Source organism: Chenopodium quinoa, unplaced genomic scaffold (genome assembly GCF_001683475.1).
Source record: "Chenopodium quinoa cultivar QQ74 unplaced genomic scaffold, ASM168347v1, whole genome shotgun sequence".
Classification (NCBI taxonomy): Eukaryota; Viridiplantae; Streptophyta; class Magnoliopsida; order Caryophyllales; family Amaranthaceae; genus Chenopodium; species Chenopodium quinoa.
The window spans coordinates 264835-291578 of NW_018742205.1; the positions used below are offsets into that span (position 1 = coordinate 264835).

The 26744-nt window shown below is 35.3% G+C and overlaps 4 protein-coding genes across 6 annotated transcripts; 1 reads left to right on the forward strand and 3 right to left on the reverse strand.

Annotated features, from left to right (window-relative positions):
- Positions 1 to 396: 396 nt before the first annotated feature.
- On the reverse strand, positions 397 to 2674 carry LOC110726979 (non-symbiotic hemoglobin 2-like). Its single transcript, XM_021906522.1, has 4 exons — positions 2436 to 2674; positions 2150 to 2264; positions 925 to 1041; positions 397 to 804 (listed from the first exon to the last, which is right to left on the reverse strand). Exons 1-4 carry the CDS (start codon positions 2660 to 2662, stop codon positions 664 to 666), a joined length of 600 nt encoding a protein of 199 aa, XP_021762214.1. The 5' UTR covers positions 2663 to 2674; the 3' UTR covers positions 397 to 663.
- A 9686-nt stretch (positions 2675 to 12360) lies between these two features.
- Positions 12361 to 19179, forward strand: LOC110726990 (trichohyalin-like). Of its 3 annotated transcripts, XM_021906535.1 has the most exons (10): positions 12361 to 12448; positions 13006 to 13041; positions 13156 to 13220; positions 13350 to 15713; positions 15946 to 16084; positions 16166 to 17135; positions 17405 to 17526; positions 17631 to 18313; positions 18413 to 18528; positions 18621 to 19179. In XM_021906535.1, exons 4-10 carry the CDS (start codon positions 13758 to 13760, stop codon positions 18934 to 18936), a joined length of 4302 nt encoding a protein of 1433 aa, XP_021762227.1. In that variant the 5' UTR covers positions 12361 to 12448; positions 13006 to 13041; positions 13156 to 13220; positions 13350 to 13757; the 3' UTR covers positions 18937 to 19179. The 3 variants fall into 3 exon arrangements, with proteins under 3 accessions (XP_021762227.1, XP_021762233.1, XP_021762221.1); XM_021906541.1 differs by lacking the exon at positions 13006 to 13041 and having other exon boundaries at positions 12378 to 12448; XM_021906529.1 differs by lacking the exon at positions 12361 to 12448 and having other exon boundaries at positions 12456 to 13041.
- Positions 19180 to 19269: 90 nt separating this feature from the next.
- LOC110727025 (flavonoid 3'-monooxygenase-like) lies at positions 19270 to 21515 on the reverse strand. The gene is made up of 2 exons (XM_021906562.1): positions 20365 to 21515; positions 19270 to 20239 (listed from the first exon to the last, which is right to left on the reverse strand). The coding sequence occupies exons 1-2, from the start codon at positions 21280 to 21282 to the stop codon at positions 19610 to 19612; spliced, it is 1548 nt and encodes a 515-aa protein (XP_021762254.1). The 5' UTR covers positions 21283 to 21515; the 3' UTR covers positions 19270 to 19609.
- A 365-nt stretch (positions 21516 to 21880) lies between these two features.
- On the reverse strand, positions 21881 to 26532 carry LOC110727009. Its single transcript, XM_021906546.1, has 9 exons — positions 26302 to 26532; positions 25368 to 25913; positions 23905 to 25122; positions 23496 to 23820; positions 23160 to 23418; positions 22828 to 23047; positions 22369 to 22739; positions 22139 to 22261; positions 21881 to 22047 (listed from the first exon to the last, which is right to left on the reverse strand). The coding sequence occupies exons 1-9, from the start codon at positions 26389 to 26391 to the stop codon at positions 21975 to 21977; spliced, it is 3225 nt and encodes a 1074-aa protein (XP_021762238.1). The 5' UTR covers positions 26392 to 26532; the 3' UTR covers positions 21881 to 21974.
- Between the last annotated feature and the right edge of the window lie 212 nt (positions 26533 to 26744).

The window sequence follows — 26744 nt, forward strand, 5'->3', positions numbered from 1 at the left end:
TTGGATACTTGTATTTATCTTTTGTTCTCCATGCTCCTTTTAACAATGTAATGTCTAAGGTACAGACAATGGGAAGAATAAAGGATCCATCAACTACTACTTTGAAAAACACCTATTCTTGCATGGCTTTGGCCTGGCCTCCCATTTATATATCCACATTCAACTTCAATTTGGAGGAGAGTAGGCGACTATGATAAAATTGGAGTCCGTGAAAAGTCAAATAAGGACAAAAATAGAGACGGAAGGGTATTAGTGAAAATTACCGTATAAATACAGAGCTCTAAATTCGGTAAGATATGGACCTTATCTGTGGTATTTAAACCTAATTTCTTAAAATTGTCTTTCAATGATCAAAATCAAATACACCATTATTACAGATGAAGAGAGTAGATAATATTTTCAAAGTCTAATTTAATAAAGTAGAATAAAAATAAACAATACTCCATATAATTACCGGATTTAAATACATTACTCCGTATTACACCAACAGATATGAATTTGACTTTTTTTTTTTTTTCCAACCAATACAAATTTCTCAATCATGAACTCACACAGGTAGCAGATGGCTAATTTTGGCAAACAAAATCAACTCGAACTTTTTTCTTTTCAAATATTTTTCGTGCTTATTTTTGGGTAATTCATATAATTATATAACACCAATGATTAAGCTGCCTCTTCCTTCATTTCAGCTTTGATGGCTGCAGCTAGCTCATCATAGGCAATACTCCAAGCACATTTCAATTCTTCACTCCATTTGTCACCAGTTGCTTCTTCAACTGTTCTAAGTAATGCTTGTTTCACAACCTATTCATAATTAGTCAACGTAGCTCAATTAATTGTTCGCCTAATTAGTCCGAGTATTAAATAATATATTAATTCTCATAGTAGTATTAATCAATCATTAATCATAAGAAAAGTGTTTACCTCAAAATGGGGATCAGCCACTCCATTCTTCAAATGAATGGCTCCCAAATACTTAAGGGTAGTCTCTCCTACAACCACCTCACCTTTTTCCCGAAGTTGAATTGCTGACTCACATGTCTATAGATGTTTCATGTATATATCATAAAAAGTTATGATAAGATAAATTTTAAATAAAATAGTTTATTAATTGTAGCTATTTTGGATATTTAAAAGTAAATGATAAATTGATCTGCAAAGTAATAAGAATGTGGTGAAGAGGGTATTATCACTTTGAAAAAGAAAACATAAACATATTCTTAAGTAAAACAAGTAAGAATACACGCACTATCATTTTAAAACGGCAGGAGTAGTATTTTTGATAAAATGACTAAAATCTTACTTGTATAAGTGAGTTAGTGACCTACTCGTAGTGTCTAATTAGATTAGATTACCTCAAAAAATAAAATAAAAATAAAAAAGTTGACAACCTATGTGAATGTGGGCCTTATTAAACCCCTTAATAGTTAATACAGTAGCTTGTACCTCCATTCATTGAGGAAAAATTGCTGACTGTCAGTAATGTGTTTTGTCTGATCTTATAAATATATCCAAGAGATGCATAGCCATTCATTTTGATAAAATAATATGCCCACTATATCAATCCTACTAATTTACTTTTCTAGAGTTTATCTTAGGTCACTATAAACACCTATATCTTTCAATTTATTAGTGTACTGTGTACAAAATGTGCAATTATTTTGAAATGAATAATAAAATTTTCTTGCATATAATGTAATTGTCAAGATTCAATAAATTAACTATTTCAGTCGATTTAACCATATGAATTCTTCTTTATTTTGCATACATACATAAATTTTTTTAAAAAATTTTAATCTAAAACCTCAATACATGTGTAAAAAATGCTTGACTCAATATATATTATCGATAGGTTTAACACAAATTCAATTTAAGATCATTTCATTTCATAATTTTGTACGCAACTTACAATAACATTAAATGCTAGGTAATAGTTGTTTTAATAATTAATTACACAAGTAAAAACTTAAGAAGGTGATGATCAAGTTACATTATTGGTATTGTAAAGCCAAGCTAAGTAATAACAAAATTACGTTTAATATTGCGTTGTTGTTGTGAAATGACTTATACGAGCTAAATCGCGTGACATTTAGCTATTTTATGAATGATTAAGATCTAAAAACTCACTTGTTTAATAAATAAAACTCACCATTTTAAAAACCTTAACAGCATGAGCTTTGAGCTTGGGATTGTTGTGTGGAATTTCCTCTGAATCCCTTAAAAATGAAAACATATCTTTTGCTGCTGGTGCTATTTCCAATATTCTGTCATTACATTTCACAAAAATAGCCCATTTTTATTAGAGTGGACATATAATTTTTTACAATGAATAATTAATTATATTACCTCTATAATGTCAAATTAAATAAATACTTTCATGTACAACAACTACCATTGAAAAATAATTTAATTAATTTGTTTTGTGAAAAACTTACATGGTGAAGAAACGAAGACTGTATTCAGGGATATTTAGCTTCATAATATCCCATGATTCTTTAACCAATGCTTCATCCTTCTCTGTGAATGTCATTTTCTGTGTGTGTGTGTTTTTTTTTAAAGTGTATAATAATTTGAGGGAAAATATATATGGTAAGCTCAAGTTTATGGTTTTAAATAAGTTGGAGCTAAGGAGGAAGCATAGTAGCCAATTTATAGCTAGCATGGTTATATAGCTAGGTTCTTAGAAATTATTTAATATAATTTATTTAACTTTATCATTATTAAATTGCTCCCTCTGTTTTTTTATATTTACTAGTCTTGTAAATTTGTAATGCAAATTAAATTTAATACGGAGTATTATTTAGATAAATATATATGACATAAACATTTGTATGAAATCTTGTTTGATTTGTTTGGATCGGATGTGTAAATTCTAGATATTAACTTTTTTTTAAATCTATTTATATTTATTTTTTTGGAACCTAAAAATCTATTTATATTATAATAATATAAAATAAAAATGGATTTTTTTTGTAAATGTGCATAAGTAAACAAATGTAGGATTAAATAGATGCGTGCAATACAAATTTAAACATTATGCATAAATAAAACAAAAACTATATATAAAAGTTGAGGGATTATAATTACAATTAATTATTATAATTATACTGTATGGAGTGTGTGATTAGTGCGTGTGTGATGACTTCAACTAGATGAACACTTTGAGTCTTTGATTGATGTGACTTTTATTATTCCTTTTACCATAATTTATACTATTTTATTATGTTCACCTTTAAGCATTCAACTTGAAACAAAAACTTTTTTTATTTTGTTTTTTAATTACAAGGCTAGATTTCCCTTACCTTAGATACCACCTACCTAGATTTTGTGTGTAACAAGGAGGTTGTATTAGAAATTTATAGGGGGAATTTGCCAAAGTGTTTTTGTTATAAGCAACCCCATTAACTTCCTACTCTTGATAGGAGAGTTGACATTTGACTATAGTTGCGCTTGTGTGTTTCAATTATTTAAATTTCACTTTTTGTACAATTTTCAGTATACGCGTTAATTTATAATATTTTTAATTACGTAATAAAAGTTAATATTATGAAAATATACATTATAAAAGTTGCATATTAAAGTCTCACATAAAAATTTAAGTATGTTTCTTCTCAAAAAACTATTGAGAACTGAAGGAATGTAATCTCGTGTGTTATCATTCAACCAAAACTGATTATATACAATTGTCATTGATTAATCTATGCCTAAGAATTAGGAACTAATAAGCTAGAAATAAGGAAAGGATACTACAGAATATATGATATACAAATTAGGAGATTATACAATATTTACAAATATATCAGAATATATATATCATATATTCTAATACTCCCCCGCAGTCGAATCAGGAGGAACACGAATGCTGAGACTGTCCCTAAAATCTTCAAAGAGAATACGAGGTAGACCCTTCGTAAATATATCGGCAATTTGATAACGAGTAGGAACATGCATAACCCGTACTTCACCCTTAGCGACCTTCTCTCTGACAAAATGAATATCCATCTCAATGTGTTTCGTACGCTGAAGTTGTACTGGATTACCTGATAAATAAATGGCACTCACATTGTCACAATAAACAAGAGTAGCTTTTGTTATTGGAAAATGCAGTTCAAGAAGCAGATTCCGAATCCAACACGAATCCGAAACAACATTAGCTACCCCACGATACTCGGCCTCAGCACTGGAGCGAGATAATGTAGGTTGTCGTTTTGATGACCAAGAAACCAAGTTGTCACCTAAAAAGACACAATAACCAGAAGTAGAACGTCTAGTGTCAGGACATCCCCCCCCCCCCCCAATCTGCATCAGTGTAGGAAACAAGTGTGGTGATGGAAGATTTGTACAACTGAAGACCATAAGACAAAGTGCCCTGCAAGTAGCGCAGAATGCGCTTAAGAGCAGCCATATGTGTGTCCCTGGGATCATGCATATGCAAACAAATATGTTGAACAGCATAAGATATGTCAGGCCTGGTAAAAGTAAGATACTGCAAAGCGCCTGCTAGACTGCGATACTACAAAATATATGATATACAAGTTAGGAGATTATACAATATTTACAAATATATCAGAATATATATATCATATATTCTAATAAGAACATATTAGACTCGTTTACATTTAATTTTGTAAGTTTCAAACAGAATTTACACTAACAAACGGAATGAGTATAATAATGAATAAATTAAATTAAAATGGTTCAATCATTGTTAAATTTTACCAAGGGAGGGTGAACCGAAGTAGGGGTCATACAACTTTAATTTACATGATAAAGATATTTGCATTCGTGTGGGCAGCACAAGTGAAGTTGACAAGGTCACAAGTGGATCTCCATCAACTTTGAAATGCTCAAAGAATCTTTCATTGGAATTGAGATGCAACAATACACCAAAATAACCCTTCATTGATGCAAGTAGACATAATTATTTGTCTTATTTGAGTCCATATGATATGCTAATTAATCACAAAAGGTGTCTATTATTGGTGAAATCAAGTGATTAAATAAACTTATTAGATTTGTTATATTATTAAGGTTGGTAGTATCATAGATCTATAATATTTTTAGGGTGTGGCAGAGGTGTAGATTAGATTAGCCACTTAATTATCTAGATTAAGCATCTGCTTTTGTAAAGGAGAAAAAAGTGGCTTCAAAATAACATGATTGCATAAGAAAGATTATATCAAAATTGATGGTCATATAAGAATTAAGTCCAATAATGTTTTTGTTGCAAGATGGTCCTGTTTTAGTCATGGAGCATATTACTTGGCTATTAAAACTTGATTTTTACTAATATGAGCTTAATTTAACTTATTCGTGCTTCTTTTTCTAAGTTAAAATGTTTTCTTATAGTCGGTTAGAAATTGAAATTGCACCAATCTAGTCCATCTAGACACACAACGCCTATATTTTTTCTTTGCAAATAGGAGGGTCAAATAGTCATTTAACATCCATAATGGTACTTTTAGGGGACAGTGGTACTTTTTGTGTACTATTATGCATGTATATTATACCATTAGATTATAAATTGTCTTAGTAGTACTACTATATCTCACAGTTGTATAATATTTGATGTACAATCTACATATTTATTTGTACCATTAGAAAAGTATTTATACCACTACAACATTCAATGGTACTATTTACCTATTTGATGGTACTTCATACTCATGTTAATATTTACAACTTAGTCATATTGTGTGTTTCAAAATAATAGGTGCTATGCGCCAAGAGTTATTCGCCATTAGGACCTTTATTCACGAGCCAACCTTATATGTGCCATAGCACATTAGCATAATCGTCATTTGTGTTTGTGAAAATATATTTCAAAGTTTAAAAGGCCAGGTTTGTACCTTGTACTTATATATTTCTATTGAGTAAGTTAAATTTTGAGAACTTGGTGTCCAATTTTTCAATTACCAATATGTTTCTCTCTTTATTTTACATTGTTTGATAAATAAAGGATGTAGTAAATTTGATAGAGTGTTTACACACCTTTTGAAGATTAATACATGCAACTTGTGTATATAGTGTTGGGTATTTTCCATGTCATATGCCTTGACCTAGGGCTCGATATGAAATCAAATAGACTAAGTGTTATTAGTGTCTTGACCCAAGGCTCAACATTAAATCAATATACTATAGCGTGAGTGGTCGAGTATAAAGTAAACCTAAAGGCAAAATCCGAACGAAGGAATAATCGTGTTGATCTTTTATAAACAGGCTCATGCATGACCTGTCTCATATGTTGGGTTAAAATGTTGAATTGTGTGATACTAGTAGTCTAGCATGAATTGCCAAAATTTGGGAATGATGTTCATGTACCACTCATGACCCTCGCCATGTCCATGGTTCCATATCGGGCTTACGGTAGGTTTGTATAAAATCGGACTAATTTCGTACTTAGCATAAATCAATTAGCTTGCGTGCTTGTAACACCCTATAAAATTCCTTTCCTTTAAAATACCTATTTTGCCCTTTTTAAAATACAAAGTAGGAAAATCTAAGACATTATCGACACCGTGAAAACGGTTAAGGCAAATATCAAAGACACACACAGCGGAAGACTATCTTTAAAACCATTTCAAAACAAATCAACTTTAAAAGTCAAACCCAATGAAAGTAAAGTAAAACGAAAAGTCAAACAAAGTCAACCTACAACTTGGGACCGCTGTAGGCCCTTAAAACCAAACAATACTGAAAACCTTTGCGTTAGTCTCATAAGCACGATAAAATAAATAATATTCAAAGCAAATAAAACACATCATATTCCTGTGGGAACTAAGCATGATTCACTCTTCACTCATGCCTATCATGAAAGATGCTTCACTCCTAAAAAACTTTCTCTCTACTCGTCCCACTACTCGCCATTAGAAATGGATCGTCGTAGGGCCAAGGTAAAGACAAGACCAAACAAACATACAAACACACAATCAGCAATGTCGAGTACATAAGCGTAATAAAAACATACTAACATGCTTTCATTCTATCATCACACAACTTATGCATACAAAACACTCAACACTTAACTAGACAAATACCAATGTTCATTTAATTTTGATTACACATCGAACGGGTTTCCAACCAAATCCCTGCCTCAAATAAATTGAAGTAAACTACACCGGGAGCTAACCGGGTAGGCAAATGTCACATGAAGTGACTGGACGTCCTGCAGATAAGATAAATAAAAAGGAAATACAGCGTCCCGTAGGCAACAGTTGCACCAGGAAACTGATCAATCATAACCGAATTAATAGCATCAACATCATCATTCATTGGCGTAAGAACAACCCTCTTTGTAAAAACATCATTGGTGAAGACACCTGTACTGAATTCAGGAAATGTGGCTGCCATGATTTCTGTAACAGGATCTGTATCATCCATAAGAGGATGAACAATTTCTACAGGCAACAGAACATAATTGTTCTCTGTCTGCTGTAGCTCTCCGTTCCCCAATGCCAACAAAAATAAAGAATACTGCAGATCATCTTTGGCTCTTATCTTTTCAGTAAGCCTAAATTGTTGAAGCTTTGGCCATAAGTATGAAGTCATAATTCTAGCTTCAACTGCTTCCCGTTGTGTTTTTTGAGGAACAATTGGAAGCACTTGTCGGAAATCTCCTCCAAGCACAAGAAGCTTGCCACCAAATAAAGTAGTATTCCCACACAAATCCTGCATGAGCCATCAATGCCTCATCCCATATTATTAACGTAGTTTCTCTTAGTAGAGTTGCAAGGCTGCTTTGCTTAGGAACAACGCATATTAATGTACTCGCAGAATCAACAGGAATTTAAACCTAGAATGCGCAGTCCACCCAGAAGGAATGTTTGCTGCAGTTATTCCAGAGGTGTCTGTTGGTAACACAATCTTATTCAACAGCCTTATTTAGCAATTAGCATAGAGCACATTGTATAAGAATGTTTTATCCGTGCCACCCGGTCCATCAATGAAAAAGGCACCTGTTATCTATAACATGCTGCATGATACAAGAAAAAGCAGCTTTCTGGGTTGGATTTAAGCATTCCCGACAGTCAATGCATTGTTGAGGAATAGGTGTATCTAAAGCATCGATGATGTCTTTCGTTCGCCTTAACTCATCATCAGTTTCATCATATATTTCATCAAGGTCAAAATCAGCAAATGATTTACCCATAGCTTCTAAATGTTGTTCTACAACTTTAACAGTAAGCTTTCGACCTTTTGCTGAATCACCTGGAAATTGGTGACTGAAGTTCACACATAAAAGGATAGAACTTTGTCCATAATGCAGAAGGATTAGCAGGCTGACAAAAAATAAGAACTGCTGCATATAGGAGGCAGGTGGTATGTGTGTTTCACAAGCCTCATCAAGATAAAGAGTAGCTAGATCATCTTCTTCTAGCAATCTTAGTCTGATAGCTGCTTCCTAAAAGGTAGAACAAACATAACCATTTACAGTTCTAAGATATTGAAATGACTGGGGACTCCTAACATGGAGCAGCAGCAACCTTAAACAAAACCGTTCTCCCTCAGCTGGAAAAACAAAAGCTAGACGCCCAACTTGGAATATTCTTTTGCGAACTCTCTCAATCCATTCTCTACTTGATGATTCCCACCTATAGTGTTCACAAAATTCACGATACAAATAACCTAGTCCACCAGGTACAGCAGCGTTCATAGCAAAAAATTCAGTGAGCTGTGTTCGAGACCGCTTTGAATTACTAACAACGGCATCAAGACGTTCATGAGAATTTAAATGGACTGTCTATTGGTTTGGCAGATGAACCTGTAATAGCAGGACTGGAGGGTTCAGTTCAAACAGATCAAATGAGAACAACCTCCATGCAGCTTCACATGGGGATGGATACCCATCTTCCTGACTGGAATTGTTCTATTTCATCTACAGGTTCACCATTGACTGGAAGCACATTGTAAGATATCTTGTCATGTCCCTTGTAAACATACTTGTACAAATATTTGACTGCTTTTATTGTTGAGCAAACTTCTACATTCAAAGGGCAATCGAACAACATAGACATATAAGGATTATAAGGAATGACCCAGCGATTATCAAGCTGAGCATTTCTAACAGTGACCTTTTCACCAGTGTTACGCCTACGATACGTTGGAAACCCATCATCGTAAGTTGTTGTCTCTTCTGAGTACTGTTTAGGGAAGTTATACTTACATGCTGCTTTGTCTCCTTTTTTACGCATACATGTGCATTGTGGATTCAATCGACCACAAGGGCCATGCATCATATGCCGCAAGACAATTTTGCGTAACACTGTCAGAAACAGATGGTATCTCAGCACAGACAAATTTGTCATAGTCTGTAGGGCACTTCAGCTTATAGAGTGACTCTTAAGAATAATTAAAAAGTGTGCATGAGGAAGCCATCTTTTCTGGAATTCAATAACATAGATCATTGCAGCAACTTCTCCAAATATCTCATTGTCCATGATTTCTCGTTTCAGGGTTAAAAGCTTAGCTCGGAAGATTCTTGTAACAAGATCTGGACGATCTTGAGTGGATTCCCCTGGGGCTAGCTCATCTTTAATCTCCAGCCAATTTGCATTGCACGTAATTGTTATAAAAAGATCTGGCTTACCATATCTTTGAACCAAAGCCATAGCATTTAGATAACGCTTTTTCATATCCCTAGGTCCACCAATAAAAGTAGGGGGAAAAATAACTCGTCGACCAACATAACATGCCAAGTTTTCTCCACTTTGCAAAGAATCCAAGATACCTTGATAAAGGTCTGCTCTGATGGTATCCTAGTTGTTACGAAAATAATCCAACCGAGTGTTTTCCATCTTCACATACATGTCAACGATATACTGTTGCAAGCACCACCCACCACCCAGCACTCAACAACATATTACCACGCCGAATTTGTAACATATAAGCATATTATTCTCTAGGAGAAATGAATCTATCTGCTCTTGTACGTTTGCCAACTGCCCCTGCAATGCCCAAAAAACGAATTAAGCACAAACCAATTCAGACTTTATTGGATGTCAGTTATACATGTTAGGAGAAAGGATTGCCATTTAGGAAACTTACGTGATGCCTCTGCATCCAACAACTCTTCAGCAATATGAACAACACATGAGAGCACAGGATCCACCTGTGTAGCTAGCTGTCGATGTCTCCCCCAAGATTTTTTTTTCAGACCTTGATTCCAGCCACACTCACCACGAGGAAATAGAAGTGGGTACCGCAAGGGGTCATATCACCCGTAATGATGGTAGATACGATGTGATTCACTGGATTTTCCTAAAACAACAATATGAGGGCTGCAACCCTGGCTAGATGATGCACTGTCAGGCCATATACCAGCATATTGAATTTTAAGCATATTGAATTTGGTAAAAGCAATCTTTTGTTCGCATCATGTCTGGTAAAAGAGCAAGTGTGCGACAATTAACACCAAGTTAAAACAAATAAAACATAAGCAAAATTTGTAATAACCTAGACCAAATTAAACTTCCCAGAGAAACTAACAACTAACGGAAGACACAAATGCACAAGTATTTAGATACACCCCTCCCCCCCATAAAAAGACAAACTGTACAAATCAGGAGGATAAAGCTAATATCCAATAGTACAACAAGAACACAACTTGGTGAGCACCCACACAGTACAATCAAAGGCCATAAAAGAAGAAATACTCACCACCCATTCACCACAAACAAGGTATTGGAACTTTAAACACACCTTACTCAATTCACCGAATTTGAACTAAGCACTTCATCTAAATTTAATTAAATCAACTTAAAATAAACAAATTTCAAGTAAGCACTTCATCTAAATTTAATAAAATCCCTAACATCTAAACAAATGCACAGCGTAACTAATTTTGATGCACAACTCAACTCAATTAACAGTATTAAAAAATCAAAGCAAAAGCCACTACTAAAGCAAAGAAATCAAAGGCAAATCTTACCAACAATAAAGTGGCGCAAATCTGAACACCCATAATTCGACCAACGCACCGACAAAATGCCTTGAATTTCAGATTAAAATTAATAAAATCAAATTTCTAACAAAGTGACAAAATGCCTTAATTCCCGATTAAAATTAATAAGATCAAATTTCTAACAAAGTGGCAAAATGCCTTTAATTCCCGATTAAAATTAATAAGATCAAATTTCTAACAAAGTCACAAAATGCCTTTAATTCCCGATTAAAATTAATAAGATCAAATTTCTAACAAAGTGGCAAAATGCCTTTAATTCCCGATTAAAATTAATAAGATCAAATTTCTAACAAAGTGACAAAATGCCTTTAATTCCCGATTAAAATTAATAAGATCAAATTTCTAACAAAGTGGCAAAATGCCTTTAATTCCCGATTAAAATTAATAAGATCAAATTTCTAACAAAGTGACAAAATGCCTTTAATTCCCGATTAAAATTAATAAGATCAAATTTCTAACAAAGTGACAAAATGCCTTTAATTCTCGATTAAAATTAATAAGATCAAATTTCTAACAAAGTGACAAAATGCCTTTAATTCCCGATTAAAATTAATAAGATCAAATTTCTAACAAAGTGACAAAATGCCTTTAATTCCCGATTAAAATTAATAAGATCAAATTTCTAACAAAGTGCCGGTCAGTAATTGCAAAGCGTTGTTTGATAACATGGCAAAAGACACGAACGCGCGGCAAAAGATGGAAAAGCCCGCGCCAGGGGCAGATGAGGAATACTACTGTAGATTAGCAGTTCATTACTCATTTTTTTAGATGTTAGGGATTAGGGATAAAAAAAAAAAAGTAAAACCAAATCCAAATTCCAGAAAATGAACCAGCCCAAAAAAGAACGTGGGCCAAATTAACCGACTTTAGAAAATGGGTTTTCCAAAGTCCAGTAAAAAGCCCATTAATTCTCTCTCTTCCACCTCTCCCTTCTCTTTCTAACTTCCCAATTCTAAAACCCTAAAAAATCTCGCTCCCGCCTAGAAAAGAAATCTCGATTTTTTTCTCTATTTTTTAAAAAATGTCAACAATTTTTGATACACATTCGTGATTAATTGATTGAATTTCATTCAGAAATGATCAAATTTAATAAAAAGGTTTGATCATTCAATTTAATTTAATTTTTTTGTTATTTAATTTCAATTAGGGTTCTTAAATTATTCATTCTGTTTGTAATTTTTCCATTTTTTTTTTTTGAAATTTGCAGTTTATGACGTTGAATTCTTCTCCAGTGAAGACAATGGAGTCGGTAAATCCTTGTTGTTCGAAGGTATTTTCTCATGATTTCTTCAACCTTTTTAATTGAATCGAAATCGTCGAAAATTTATAAATTTTGGTTGAGATTTATGAAATTTTGTGGTTTAATTGAGCAGTGGGTTAAAGCATATAAGAAATTGGAAGGTAAGCGGAATGCTCTTCGAAATGGTGTTGAAATTCTCCAGAAACAAATTGATCTTCTTCAACAGGACAATGCCAGCCTTAAGAAAGGTAACTGTTCATTTAATTTGATTTGTGGTAAATAGAATCATTTGAATTGCTGTCAATGTCCAATTTTTACGGTTTCGTACGAGTATACTATCATTGCTTTGGCTAAGTGGTTGTTTGATTGTCAAGGGAGAACAGAAGGAAATACAGAGACCTCAAAAATATAAAATTCGATAGTAGTTTGGTTGAAAAAAGTCGAAAGCTTGAATCATATTAGTGATACTAAATTCAGCCATTTTCGTCGTTGCAAATTTGGAAGAAAATAGTAACTTTGAATCTAAATAATGATGTTCTTTCATCTATAATTTCGTTGCCGGGGCCTTTCAAGGTTGTATATGTTGACGTGAAGTGTTTGGCAATGGGCAATTTAGGTAATCTTAACTTTGGATGGATTTTTTGATTTTAATTTTAATCTTATCAAGGTAATGTATACCAAAATTATCCCAATATTTGAATCATATAACCCATATGAAATGATTAATAACTGCCACTGTGAGAGACAACTTCGAATCTTAACTTTGTTCGTCTTGTTTTGTTATTGACCTCTCTTTGCCTTCAAGACCGGCTATCAAATAAACACTGCATCTTCAAAGCAGGTGGGCACTTTTAGATATGAAATTTTGTTATGTACAGAATTTATGTGGCTTCTTAAATTTTTTATTTATAATAGCTAGTTTCAAAATGATGATGAATGGATTCTTCGATTATAGGATTAGACCAACTTTTTTGTGAAGTTTGCATCAATTTCATCCATGGAAGCAAGAATTATGATTTGGTATACACTTAAATCTTTGCACATTTACATACTTTTGACTGTCCGTTCCTGCTTGGTGCACATGAACGGATTGTGTAAACTAATTTATACAGTGACTAATGGTGTTCTTTTGTAATTGTGCATCTTCAGCATGTGATGAAGAACAGGCACGGGTAAATGTTGTGGAAAAGGAGAAAGGAGAGGAAGCATCTCTTAGGATTACCATGGAAAAAGAAATTGCTGCATTGAAGTCTGAGACATCTTCTATCGGGCCTCAGGCGACCTCTGGAAATGTAGAATTGGATAATGAAGCAACTCATCTTCGAACTTGCATTTCTGAGAAGGAGATGGAAATTGATCGCCTTAAGCAGCTTCTTGCTGAAGAAATAACCAGGGTTAATGTAGAAAAAAATGCTGTTGAGTTGGAGAGGAAAAATGTTGCAGAATTGCAGAAATCTTTAGAATATGAAAAGAGAAAAGCTGAAGAAGCAAGTAAGATATCTGATGCTGCTGCCAGAAAAGCTGAAGACCATAGGATTCAGTTGGAGACTTTAAGAAATGAACTTGAAAAAAAAAAATTTGAAATGGGTAGAAGTGAACAGAAAGCTTGAGGCTGAAAAGCAGGATGCTATTAAAGAGAAAAGGTGTTCCGATGAGAAGAGGGTTCAGGAAGAAGAATGCCGTGCTAATTATTTTACTCAGCTGGAAGAGGAAAAGCAGAAGGTTGAGAAATTGCAAAATGAGTTGCAGGAAATCATGACATTGAAAAGTTCTGTTGATACTTCCGAGTTAGATGAGGTTAAGAGAAAACTTGAAGCAGAAAAGAATAAAGTTGCTAAAGAGAAAAGACGTGTTGCAGAAGAAAAGGTGAAAGTTAGTGAGCAAAGGAAGATTGCAGAGGTCTGTGAGAAGAGAGTTTCTGAAGAAAAGTGCCGTGCTGATGAATTTATGAGGCAGTTTGAAGAGGAGAAGCAAAAGGTTGAGAATTTGCAAAGGGAATTACATGAAGTTCTGTCATCTCAGAAAGCAATTGATTCCTCTCAGTTTGATGAGCTTAAGAAAAACCTGGAGGAAGAAAGGAAGAAAGTAGTTGAAGAACAAAAATGTGTTGAAGAAGAAAAGGCAAGAGTTATGGAGCAAAGAAAGATTGCAGACGCAAACAAGCAGAGGGGCTCTGAAGAAAAATTTCGTGCTGACAATTTGTTTATACAGTTGGAAGAGGAGAAGCGAAAGGTTGAGAAATTGCAAAGGGAATTACAGGAAGCTTTGTCGTCGCGGATAACTATTGATTCATCTGATTTTCACGAGCTTAAGAGAAATCTTGAGGAAGAAAAGAAGAAAGTCGCTCAAGAGCAAAGATGTGTTGAAGAAGAAAAAGTTAGAACTATGGAGCAAAAAAAGATTGCAGATGCAAACAAGAAGAGGTTCTCTGAAGAAAAAGGCCATAATGATAAACTGTTAATGGAGTTGGAGGAGGAGAAGCGTAAGGTTGAGGAATTGCAAAGGGAGTTACAGGAAGGTTTACCATCTCAGAAAGCTATTGATTCCTCTGTTTTTGATGAGCTTAAGAGAAATCTGGAGGAAGAAAAGAAGAAAGCTGCTCAAGGGCAAAGATGTGTTGAAGAAGAAAAGGTTAGAACTATAGAGCAAAAAAAGATTGCAGATGCAAACAAGAAGGTGGCTTCTGAAGAAAAAAGTCGTGCTGATAAACTGTTAGTGCTGTTGGAAGAGGAGAAGCGGAAGGTTGATAAATTACAAAGGGAATTGCAGGAAGTGGTTTCATCTAAAAAACCTGCCAAATCTTCTGAATTAGATGAGGTTAATAGAAATCTTGAGGCAGAAAAGAAGAAGGTTGCTAGAGAGAGAAAACGTGGTGATCTTGAGACTTCCAGAAAGGAAGAACAGAAAAATCTAGCAGAAGCCAGTATTAAGAATGCCATGGAGGAAAAGAGTCGTGCTGACAAGCTATTTGAGGAGCTAGTGAGTAGCAGAGAAATGATTAAGAATTTAGAGAGGGAGCTAAATAAGGTGAATGGCATGCTCAAGGCTGAAAGAATAGAGGTTGCCAGAGAGAAAACATGTGCAGATTTGCAGAAATTAAAATCAGAAGAACAAGGGCAAATTGCCGTAACAAATGAAATGAGAGCCATGGAGGAGAAATCCCGAGGTGATAATTTATTTCAAGAGCTGGTGAATGCTAGAAAACAGCTTCAGGATGCGGAACATGAGTTAAATGAAGTGAAATTATGCAGGGGTTTGAATAGAACCTCAGTTGTGGCTCCTTTTGCTGTTAATGAGCAAGCTGCAAGAGTTACTCTATTGCAGGAACAATTAAAATTCGAGAAGAAGCGAGTGAAGCATGCCAAAGAGGTGGCCAAGTTAGAAAAAGACCGCAACAGCATTTTACAGCAGGAGCTAAAGAGATTAAAGCAGGACTTCCAATGTTTATTGGATCATCTCGGTATGCTAAGTGATACTTTTGGCACAAGAAATGGTGTGGCTAACATACTAAAGGTTTGTCAAGAAGAGCTCCTATTTAACTTTTTTTTAAAAAATAATAATTTAGTGCTCGTTTTGTATTATCTTGTTTCCATCTGAATTTTTAATAAATTTCCATCTTATTGTGTTAATGTTAATTTCCTTAATCATTTTAAGTCCATGCTTATCTGAGAGCCTTATGAATATTGTTTGTTATATAATTATGATTGAATCAATATAATCCTTACTGAATTTTATATACTTGTAGAAATCAGGCCTACCTCAGATGCGTTATCATGGAGATGATGAACTCAGAATGTCTAGCTTGTCATCCAAGGATGCTTCATGTCGTTTCAAGCCAAACATGCGTCTCATGCAAGCAGGGCTTTGCATGGAATCAACCTCAGGTATGGAGAATGAATTGGATCCTCTGCAAGGGGGTTCTCGTGGCGATACTATACCAACTTCTGCCCTTAACTCGAATACAGCATCTTTTTCTGATGAACAGTTGCTGGGATCACAGGAAAGAGTTGCTGGCTCTCTTAACATGTCAGCGGGGTTGTCAGTGGAGAATCCAAAACAGAGAGCAACAATTCTCAGAGACTCTAATGAGTGCTACAAAGGAAAAACTGGTGAGAAAGTTTGCATTGCTGGTGAACACAGCATTAGAAGCCCTGTTGAGGCTGTAACTGATCATGCCAAAAAGAGAAGGAAAATTCTTGATGAAATTGAGTCCATCAAACATATGCATTTAGAAGGTAAAAGCATTTTCCAGGAAGCAGAAAAAAAGCTTTTTACTTTACAAAATACATTACTCCAACCTTTGATGAACGATCAGCTAGAGAAGGAAATTTTTCCATTCCCTGTCAATAAAAAAAAATTATGTGGCGATTCTGATTGGTCTAGCAAGAAAAGGAAGATATTACGTGAACCAGATTTAGTCTTTCGGCAAGCTAATGACCCTAATGTGGAGATGGAAGTAGATAAAACTTTTGCTCCAAGTGCCACAGAGACAAGGGAAATTTCTCAGCCTTCAACAGATCTTGAGATAGACCGGGTTGAACACATTCAAGATACATTGACGGACTTTGATCAAGTTATAATTGGGGATTACATGAAACTTCTTGATTTGGATGATGCAGTTGCTGAGGAATGTTTCAAAATGGCGATGGAGAGGCCGCTATCTCCTATCCCTCCCGAGTTGCTTGAGTTTGGACAAAAGGCCAGAGCACTGACGCTTAGTGAGCCTATATCAGGAGACAACGAGGCAGAGCATCAAGCATACAATGAAAACCAACTATACTTTGTGTTGTTTACTGATCTAGAGGATATTAGCAGTATTACCCGGATATATGGTGCTAGTAGAGCTTGCTTAGCTCGGTGCTTGTTTTTTCAAACAGATTTCTCATTGCAGGATATACTGATGGCCTTACTGTTGGAGAAAGATCTGAGACCCAGGTGAATTGTTAATTAGATTGCCTTAATTATCCTCTCTTTATAATGTAGCAATGGTGTGTGTAGATTTGTTTGGTAGGGTGTTGGGCTTTTAAATTGTCAAAAATGCTATTATACCTCTATCTTATGCATGAGTTTTGCTGCAATCTTGTGGGCACTTTGTAGCAAATTGGCACTTTGACTAGGTCCCAAGGTGTTTATGTCTTTTTATTAAGTTTTTCCAGGTCATTATATAGCTAACATTTTTTTTGCCTTTCTCTGTGCATTGCCAGGGAAAAAGCATGTGTTCTTTTCTCTCTGATACTACTCAATTTTTCTGCGGTGTCATCTAGCAAGCCTGTCAATTTCCGCATCCAGGAGCTTATGGATTCTTTCTCTGCTAATATACACTCAGGTATATTGATATATGCCATTTTTAATGGCACCAAAATCACCTTTATATGTACTTTCTTCTTGATGTTTTGTTACTCACTGTTAAATTATCTTTTATCCATGCAGTGCTATTCAACTCTGAAACGAGAGATCTATTTGCTAAAATTTGCGACCTCCGTGAATTACTTACTTTGAGTGAGGATTTTGTGCTTAACAGAAAAATAATGTCTAATTTCATGACCTGTGAGTTGCTGGGTGGTTGTAGTTCCTGTGCTGAAATTCTGCTGGATGGAAAGAAAATTCTCTTGTGGCCCAAGATGGCTTCAACTGATTTGGTTGTCGCAGGGAGCATTGTTTTTGCATCAATCTCTAAAGCAGTTGGTCATACTGGTTATGTATGTGAAGTTTCACTGAAAATTCTTCAGATTGACAAAGCTGAGTATTCTCTGGCCTTGAAAGTTCTTCATTCTTTTGTTCATGTATGTGGGGAAGAATATTTCTCCATCAGCAATTACGCATCAGTTATGAACGTAGTTAGATCTGTGGCGACCTTCATGGAGGGCACTATTGCAAAGAATGCCGTTCAACTTGGGGATAGTTCTCAGAATCAGTTTACTCCATGTGTTAGATGCCCATTTTCAGAGGGTTCTGTATCTGTGGATGTTGTTTCCTCAGAGCTATTAGAAGAACTTCAAAGTCATATTGTTCCCCAAGATCCTCTTGTGTCGGCTCATTTATCAAACAGGGAAGCCCTCAATTGCCTTCTGGGTGATATCCTATCATCTCTGGAGCTCATCTCATCTATTATGGTACTCGATTTTTATATTCCACTTTTAGCATATAGCGATCCTTTTTCTCTTTCTGTATCCTATTTGCAATATGCTTGATCTATGTTGTTTGTTTTTCAGGGCTGGGACTGGGTTTGTGACAAAATTGTACCCAAGTTATTTATGATGTTAGAATCAAGTCATCAGGATAGGGTCTTCACTACTGCTCTTGTTGTCCTTCTAGGTGATATTGGGAGGTGAGGTTTTCTTTGCCGAATTTATATGCTGCATCACTTTGCTCTTTTATGATAAATATTTCCAAGACCTGACTAACATTTCAATATTTCAGACTGGGTGTTAAAGCACGTGGTTATGGTGACATTGGAATTGAGGGAATTAAAAGCCACCTATTGGATCTTTTATATCAGACTGCTGCCTCAAAGTGCGATACAACTCTACCCATGGCAATTGTTTATGGACTGATTGGGCTTTATCCGAAAGGTCTAGAGATGTTTCAGAAGGGTAACAATTTTGAGCTTCCAGCCGAAGGCAGCCATTCTGCATCTTCTTCATCTGATATTGTAAGCAAGTTCCTTTCTTCTCTTAGCAGCGAGCAGATAACCTCCTTGGTCAGTCTAGTGAATCCTGATAATAGGTGTAGCTGATCAGTTGTGGCCTAGATTTTGCAAGTAGGGCGATTTTGCATTTTGCTAGTCATTTATGGCTATCTATGGAGTTTTGCAAACCCTTTGAGTTCTTTAGGAATATTTTGCTGTAAATAAGAAATTTGATTCCAAAACAGTTGGCAAAACTCTGTTCAATGGAGATGTTCTCTGTTACATGGAAATTTGAAATAGTTATGCATGCGCCCAGTTTTTAAAGGAAGGGTGTTTGCTTTTATCGTTCAAGGAAAATTGTATATATGAGAGTATCAGAATTATATGCTAAATTTTCATCGAGTACTTCTAAGTTATGATGTTGTTGAAATGAGTAAGAATCGCTGGGACAAGATGACAAATATATACTCCCTCCGTTAAATCTTTAAATTACGTACTTACCTTTTCATTGAAACAAAGAAATGTATTTGATTTTAGGAGACAGAAAAGATAACATGAAAAAAATTACATTGTTTTGCTAGATAATGAAGTGGACATTCATGGGTCTCAACCCAAAGATGAATCAACTCGAACCCAAGACCTCTCATAAAGAAAGTACATAGAGGTTGATCCTTCATACTACTTGAGCTGAACTCTTGTGGTGTTGAAGTTGATGACATATAATAAGAGGAAGATCGAATTGGTGATGACTAACAATACACGAGAAAGCCGCCTTGGGTGGTCACTTACAATATATATAATGCGGAAGCCTTGGTTGAGCACAAACAACAACAGGAGTTTTCTTAGGATTAGTGAGACCAAAAATCTCTTCCATATCCATATCTTGAGGTTTAATGTTATCAGGCAATTTCCATTCAAATCCATGAAGAAGATTGGCTAAACCAGGTTCAACAATCTTCAAGCCAAGATTATACCCTGGACACTTCCTTCTTCCTGAACCAAAAGGTAAAAATTCGAAATCTTGACTTTTGACATCTATATCCTTGTCAATAAATCTATCAGGCCAAAACTCAAGAGGCTTGTCATACACACTAGGGTCTCTGTGTATGGTGAAAGTATTCACAAGAGCAACTGAACCCTTAGGAATGTCATAACCTTCAACTTTCACTTGCTCCCTCGAAAATCGAGGCACAAGCAACGGTGTAACTGGGTGCAACCTCAGTGTTTCTTTCACTATTGCTTGAATATATGGTAAATTTTGTATATCTTGCTCTTGGACCCATCTTTCCTTACCTATAACATGATCAAGCTCTTCTGTTGCCTTGGCAATGATGTCTGGTCTTCTTATGAGTTCAGTGATTGCCCACTCTAGAGTAATTGTAGAAGTGTCTGTACCTCCCGCAATTAAATCCTGGAAATCATTTGAAACCCATCAATTTTTAAAAGAAAGAAACTTTAAGGAATATAGAGAGAGTATCTTATTGTACGTAATAAAAATATAGGCCATAAAAGCATAAATGAGAAAGCATTACATACCTGGGTAAATGCCTTGACTCCATTTCTGTCAATCTTAACTTGATGATTGGAATCATTACCATGTTGTAATAGCACATCAACCATATCTTTAGGCACCCAATTATCCTTCTCATTTTCCCTCCTAGCATTATGTTCATCCAACACATGCTCCATAAACCTTTCAAACTTTTTACCAATTATCTTCATTCTTTTCTCATAACCTTGAATATCAAGGTACTTAACACAAGGTATCCAATCACCAAGATTTAACACCCCATTTAGTATGAACAATTCATCAAGCATTAAACTAAATTCGTCGTCAATCTTATTTACTTGACCATCGACATCGTTATCATTACATTTGTCTAAGTACCTTTTCCCTAACACCACCCTACTAATCACATTTAGGCTCAACTTCGAGAGGTAATCTTTTAACGTTATGGGTTCGCCATTAGTGTTAAAAATGCTTCTTAACAGAGAATTATGTTCTTCTACTCTAATGTACTCGTATGATTCAAGGCTCTTGGCACTGAAAAGATGCATAGACCACAATTTTCGCGCTTGTCGAAAATATGGACCATAATGAGACCATGTCATATTTGAGTAATTATAAGTTGTATATTTGCCTGCTGCGGTTGTTGGTCTCCCAGCAAATATTTCATCATTAGTTTTAAGTATAGATTTTGCCATTTCAACAGATGAGCCCACTATCACTGGTACTGACCCAAATTTGAGGGTCATTATTGGCCCATATATTTTAGAGAGCTCATGGATTGAGTGATGGGGTAGAGGTCCAATAAGGTCGAAGTTTCCGATGATTGGCCATGGTTTTGGTCCTGGTGGAAGGTTGAGCTTATGGTTGCCGCGACAAAGGTGGTTAATGAGGTATACAAAGATTACGGAAAACAGACCATACGCGACCCAAGTTTGTGCTTCCATGGGTGAATGGTGATGAAAGGAGGTTATGTTTATTTTGGTGTTTAGAGACCAAAGGGCGGGTGGGGAAGAATCAATTCCAGAATCTCTTAGAATTTAGAACCGGAGGAGAAACTCTAAACAGTTGAGTTATTCCTCACTTTCATGAAAGGAAGTTATGTTGTAGACTTGTAGTTTTTAAGCAGTGTGAGTGTTTTCAAGTGTGAGTTAAAGTGGGTTGATATAACTCTATAAATGTTAGGGGTTTATATAATTGATGAAGCAAGAAGATGCTTGATTTAAAAATACTTGTAGGTAAATATTGACTGACAAAAACTGTAAATAAAGACTAATCCAGAATTCATAATAAAAAATTATGATGCAGTTGGTAAGCTTTCTTTTTTTTGACAACGACATTTTCATATATATATTGTATGAGATGTCCATTATAGTTGTTAACTCTCCTAATACTCAGCTTGATATAATGTTTTAGTCATAGGTCGGTCGAGTTCTCTGTCATTATTTGCATTGTAGTAACAAACTCGTATTAAAATATTGGTGTGACCTTATCGAAACAAGAAAGGTAAAATCTACTCGTAATATGGAAGTATTAGATAAAACAGTGTAAAAATTAAAACTCGTATTGAATAATAATGTAGGTGTTGGCATAAGTTGGAACACTGAATGAGATACCGGCGGATACATCCATACAACCATCAAGCAGCCTTGTCTGTTCGCTTTCTCCTTCTTAAACTAGAGTCAAGTCCACTTCTAGCCTTCAAATTATTCCTGCAACTCATAATACCGCGACTTAAAAGACCATATTGCTGTATAATTTAAGAGCTGATCAATATATTGCAGGATTAAGCATTTATATTACCTTAGTGATATGGAACTCGATTCTTCTTGATCATCCCTTATGTTCATAAGAGAAAATTGGTCTGACAAATTTTCAGCACTGAGAACAGAATGAAGTGGCCATGACATTGGCACCACCAAGTTCCTATATGCGTAAGTAACAGAAAGTTAGAGCAACAAAGTTTGAAAGTTTACACGACTATTTTTCTAAGAAACTTGTATATGCACTCCCCTTCACAAGAGTAGACATACCCTTCAAAAGCTTTATATTTGCGACGATTTATAAAGTCTAATGTATATCTCTTAAACAGAATATCAAGTTCCTTGGCAAGTTTAGGAATCATGGAAGCCGGTAAAATATCCCAAACTTTGATAGCTTGAGTATACTCTGATTCCTCCTTTATGATGTCAATGGTCCAAGCGAGATATAATTGTTCATCAACCTTGTATAGCTCCAATAACTCGAATGCTATGCCACGAGTCACAACATTCTTTACTGCTTCCTCAGAGTTGGACTGACGCCAGCCATCAGCTATTTTCTTCAGAATTTCCTGCACTTGGTTCTGGAGTTTGTTGCTGCTTATGCTAGTTATTGAGACTTTGAAAGAATTTCCGAAGAAAACCTGCAATTATTAAGGCATTCACTATATATATTATGAAATTCAGGATCATAACTGCCGAAAACAGAACACTAAATATGTGTAACTATACCTTCCATTTCGCTCTCCCAAGGTTTAGTGAACCAAAGAAGTCTAGTTTAGAGGTTGATTGGCTAGTCTTAACTAAGGCTCCTGGTTTAGCTCGTGTAAGGTCAAAGTCTTCATCTGCATCATAGAAGCACCCTCGTGTTTTGGCATCAGTGACAACCTTCTTCCAAACCGATCCACTTCTGGTTAATGTAGTACAATTTCCTACTATCCAAAGACAGTACCTACACATGACAGAAGTACAGAACCGTCTAAACTAAGAAAATGTTCCAAATGTAGAATATAAACACTTGAAATATGCTTGACAGGAGAAATTTATAGACAGATTCATGATACCTTGCTCTGGTTAGAGCTACGTTTGTTCTTTGATGATTAGACAGAAAACCAACTGATCCACTTCTATTAGATCGAACAGTTGAGATTATTATAATATCCTCTTCACCACCTTGAAATCCATCAACAGAACGAACATTGACAGCAAAGTTTTCCTGATAATTGGCATACTTCTTGCCAATTTTTTCTTGAATCAGACATACTTGACCTTTGTAAGGTGATATTACTCCCACACTCAACTTCTGTTTTGTGAAATCTCGCCCTGCATATATGAGCAGATTCACGACGTTATAAATGTGGAGCATGTTGTATAACTAGATGTAGCAAATACTCTCTTACCTTTGAAAAGCTTTGCAACAATCCGATCAACCACAACAGCCTCCTCCATATTTCTCGGACTGTGACCTTTTTCAATATCCTCCTTTCCTCGCGACACATTTATGAAAGAATAGGATCCAAACATGTCTTCATTAAGAAAACTTCTAAAATAGCTTCTTTCTTTAACTTTAGGTGAATCTATGATCCTGCTCTTGTAAAACTCCTTATTTGGAAATAAGCTTATGGAAGGATGCATCCTGTACTGAATGTTGAGAAGATGCGTCTTTTTCCCTAACTTTGTCAGCCGTTGGAACAAACTCCTTCCAAAGTTCAAATCTCCCAAAGCCTAAATAAGTAATACTAAGATTGTTAGAATCAGAATTTCAGACAACAATTAATATTCTGGGAGATAAAGAAACTTCTTACGTACCTTACTCTGAACCATAGCCGGAAGCTGTCTATCATCGCCTATCAGAACAGTGTTCCTAAGGCCAGGAACTTGTAACGGAATTGTTGACTCGCATTCCTTAAGTTGTGCAGCTTCATCAATGATAACCATTTCAACATTTTTACTCACTTTCATAGAACTTGAAGCAGTGCAGAATATCAATTTTGCATTTGACAAGCAAAAATCGCGCAGGCTTCCTTTAAATTTCAGTTTAGGGAACCGATGACTAATGTAACTCGAGATACTTAGAATTTCTTCCCTCTTCATCATCAAGTTTACATGATCAGGAAATCGGCAAACCTTTTTTCTTTCATTTGAAATGGTCTTAAGAAGATGAACAAGTCTTATCATCTTCTTTGCCACATCTAGTGGTAAGGATGATGTTGGTAGGTGAGTATAGATACTCTTCATACAATAAACTAGACGATCAGTTAAAGAGTAGAAAGTATTCTTTAAAAACTCTTCAAATGTCATAAATTCCTCAATCTTTGTTGCTGTATCATTCGCTTTGTCATCTTTTCTTTTACCTCTTCGTTTGTTTTTCTTCTTGTTCTCTACCTTGTCATTCTTCCCTTCTTGTCCCTCTGAAGCTACTTCATCATTACTTTTCTTATCACCCTTGTCGTCATCTTTCTTTTTACGCTGTTGCAACTCTTGCAAGTAAGCATTGTACCGTGCTTGGGGATCTTCAAGTAAAGATGTCATGGACTTAAAAGTAGGTTTCCAACCATAGAAGGGATGATCAAGACATTCAACAAGAACTCTCCTTCGATTATCAAGAAACACGTCCACTAACTTATCATGATCATCTATTTTCATTCTTTCTTCATGCCCAAAGAGGACTATGTCTCCCAACCCATAGGTGTCAAAGTCACCATTAGACTCGAGGAATAGCTTCACAAGTCTGTTAGCCACTTGAACCACTGCTATGTTGGTGGGAGCACAAGTTAGTGTCCTGCATTTCAAGTTAAGTAGTACAAACAATAAAGAAGCAACTGTCTTGGTTTTTCCTGTTCCGGGCGGGCCCCAAATCAGCTTCACATTGTTACTCTGATGTGAGCAATTTCTCATGGCAATGCTGTTTACAACAACATTTTGCTGAGATTCATCTAATCCCAATGAGCCTACAAGATCAATCACATTCAATCCTTCAACATTGAGGCATTCTTCGTGGCTGCAAAGAGAACAATCCTCATCCACCTATTAATTCAAATTCACAAGTGAGTGCATCAGCAATTTAATAAAGAGATTTCAGGGGTTTGAATGAAAAAAAATGTCAGAGATTAAGTCTTAGAACCTGTGGGATATCATAATTGTTTCTAAAATTTCTAAAGTGTAGAAATACAAAAAATGAATCTTCATATTAAAATTTAGGAATGATATCACAATTCATACATTAAATTAGACTTATCAACGGAAAAAGAAGGAAAATCAGATTTGCTTACAGTCGAGTCATACTGCAGGACCTTCTGAATAAGACCCATATTTGTGCTTTTAGGATCAGGATTTAGTGCTCTCCATATTCTCAGACTGGTTGTCATGTTCATCAAGAAAGTAGCGAAAAGTCTGTCATGTTTCTTTCTTCTCAGCTTAGGCTCAAATTCTTTTGAAGACAGTATCTGAATCCAGGGTTCATCTTCATTTGATGTTTCAACATAGGCAAAAAGAAACATATTATCAGGCGGTCTGATCAGATCTTCCATCGATTGAGGCCTTACATTCGTTAAAGCAATAAGATCACTGGATTGCAGTACATACTGTCCACCCTTATTCTCAACATCTCTTATCTCATTCGTCATGATCTCATAGTACAAGCTTTTAGGGGGCTTATAATTCTTAGAAAGTCTAAGGTTCGATATCTCACATGCAGGAGATTGAGCCACAGACTCCAGACCGGCAGAAAACTCTGCTCGAATCTCTTCTATGAGTGGATAATGGAATGAGGTCAAGTAATGCGTAGTGGTAGAGAACATGTCTGGTATCTTCTTTAACTGCTTAGCAGAAAAGTAAGTTATGCTAAGACTACAGAGTAACCACAAAAGAATAGCTCCTAATTATACATCATAAGAGCTATAGAAAGTCTAAGTTTATGATTAATATGCTACATCAGAAACTTTGTTTTGAACTATGGAAAAAATTAAAACTTGCTAGCAAGTAAGAATGACTAGTTGATGAAGGCAAAAAATCAGAATCAAAAGTCTTAAAGAATAATGATGCTATCTAACTACAATGACCGCATGTTTCACCTTATTGTTGTAATACTGCTCACCACTAACAGTTTAGTCCAAATGAAATCACTATGTTCATAAAATTAAATTCATATAACAAACGCGTTTGTATACATCTTTACAAAACATATAATTGAAGTATGAATAATACCTTATTTTTGTAAAGCTTTTTGTTGAGAACGTCTTGTAAAGACCAAGAAAACACCATATTTAGCAAGCTGCTTATTCTTGCCGCCTCCATTTTCTTTTCGCTAGTAACATATAGAGAGAGTTTTGCTGCTTGGAAGAACAATGTATGGTTTGAAACATAATCAACTAATCCCACAATAATGTAACATATATTGAACTTTTCGAAAACCTCAGATGAGAAACAACAATCTAGCTTCGTAACAAAGTAAAGTAAAGTATTAGTACATACTATTTGGTAAAAATAATGTTATGTGTTATGTCCGTACGAGGTTGACTGTAATGGGAGTAAACTCTTGGTCAAGTTTTATGTTGTTACAAAGAAAAGGTTCTGCCATCATCAAAAAAGAAAAAGCTAAAGAACATTATGCCTTTTAAACAGTACTAAACCGTAATAAAGAAGAAAAG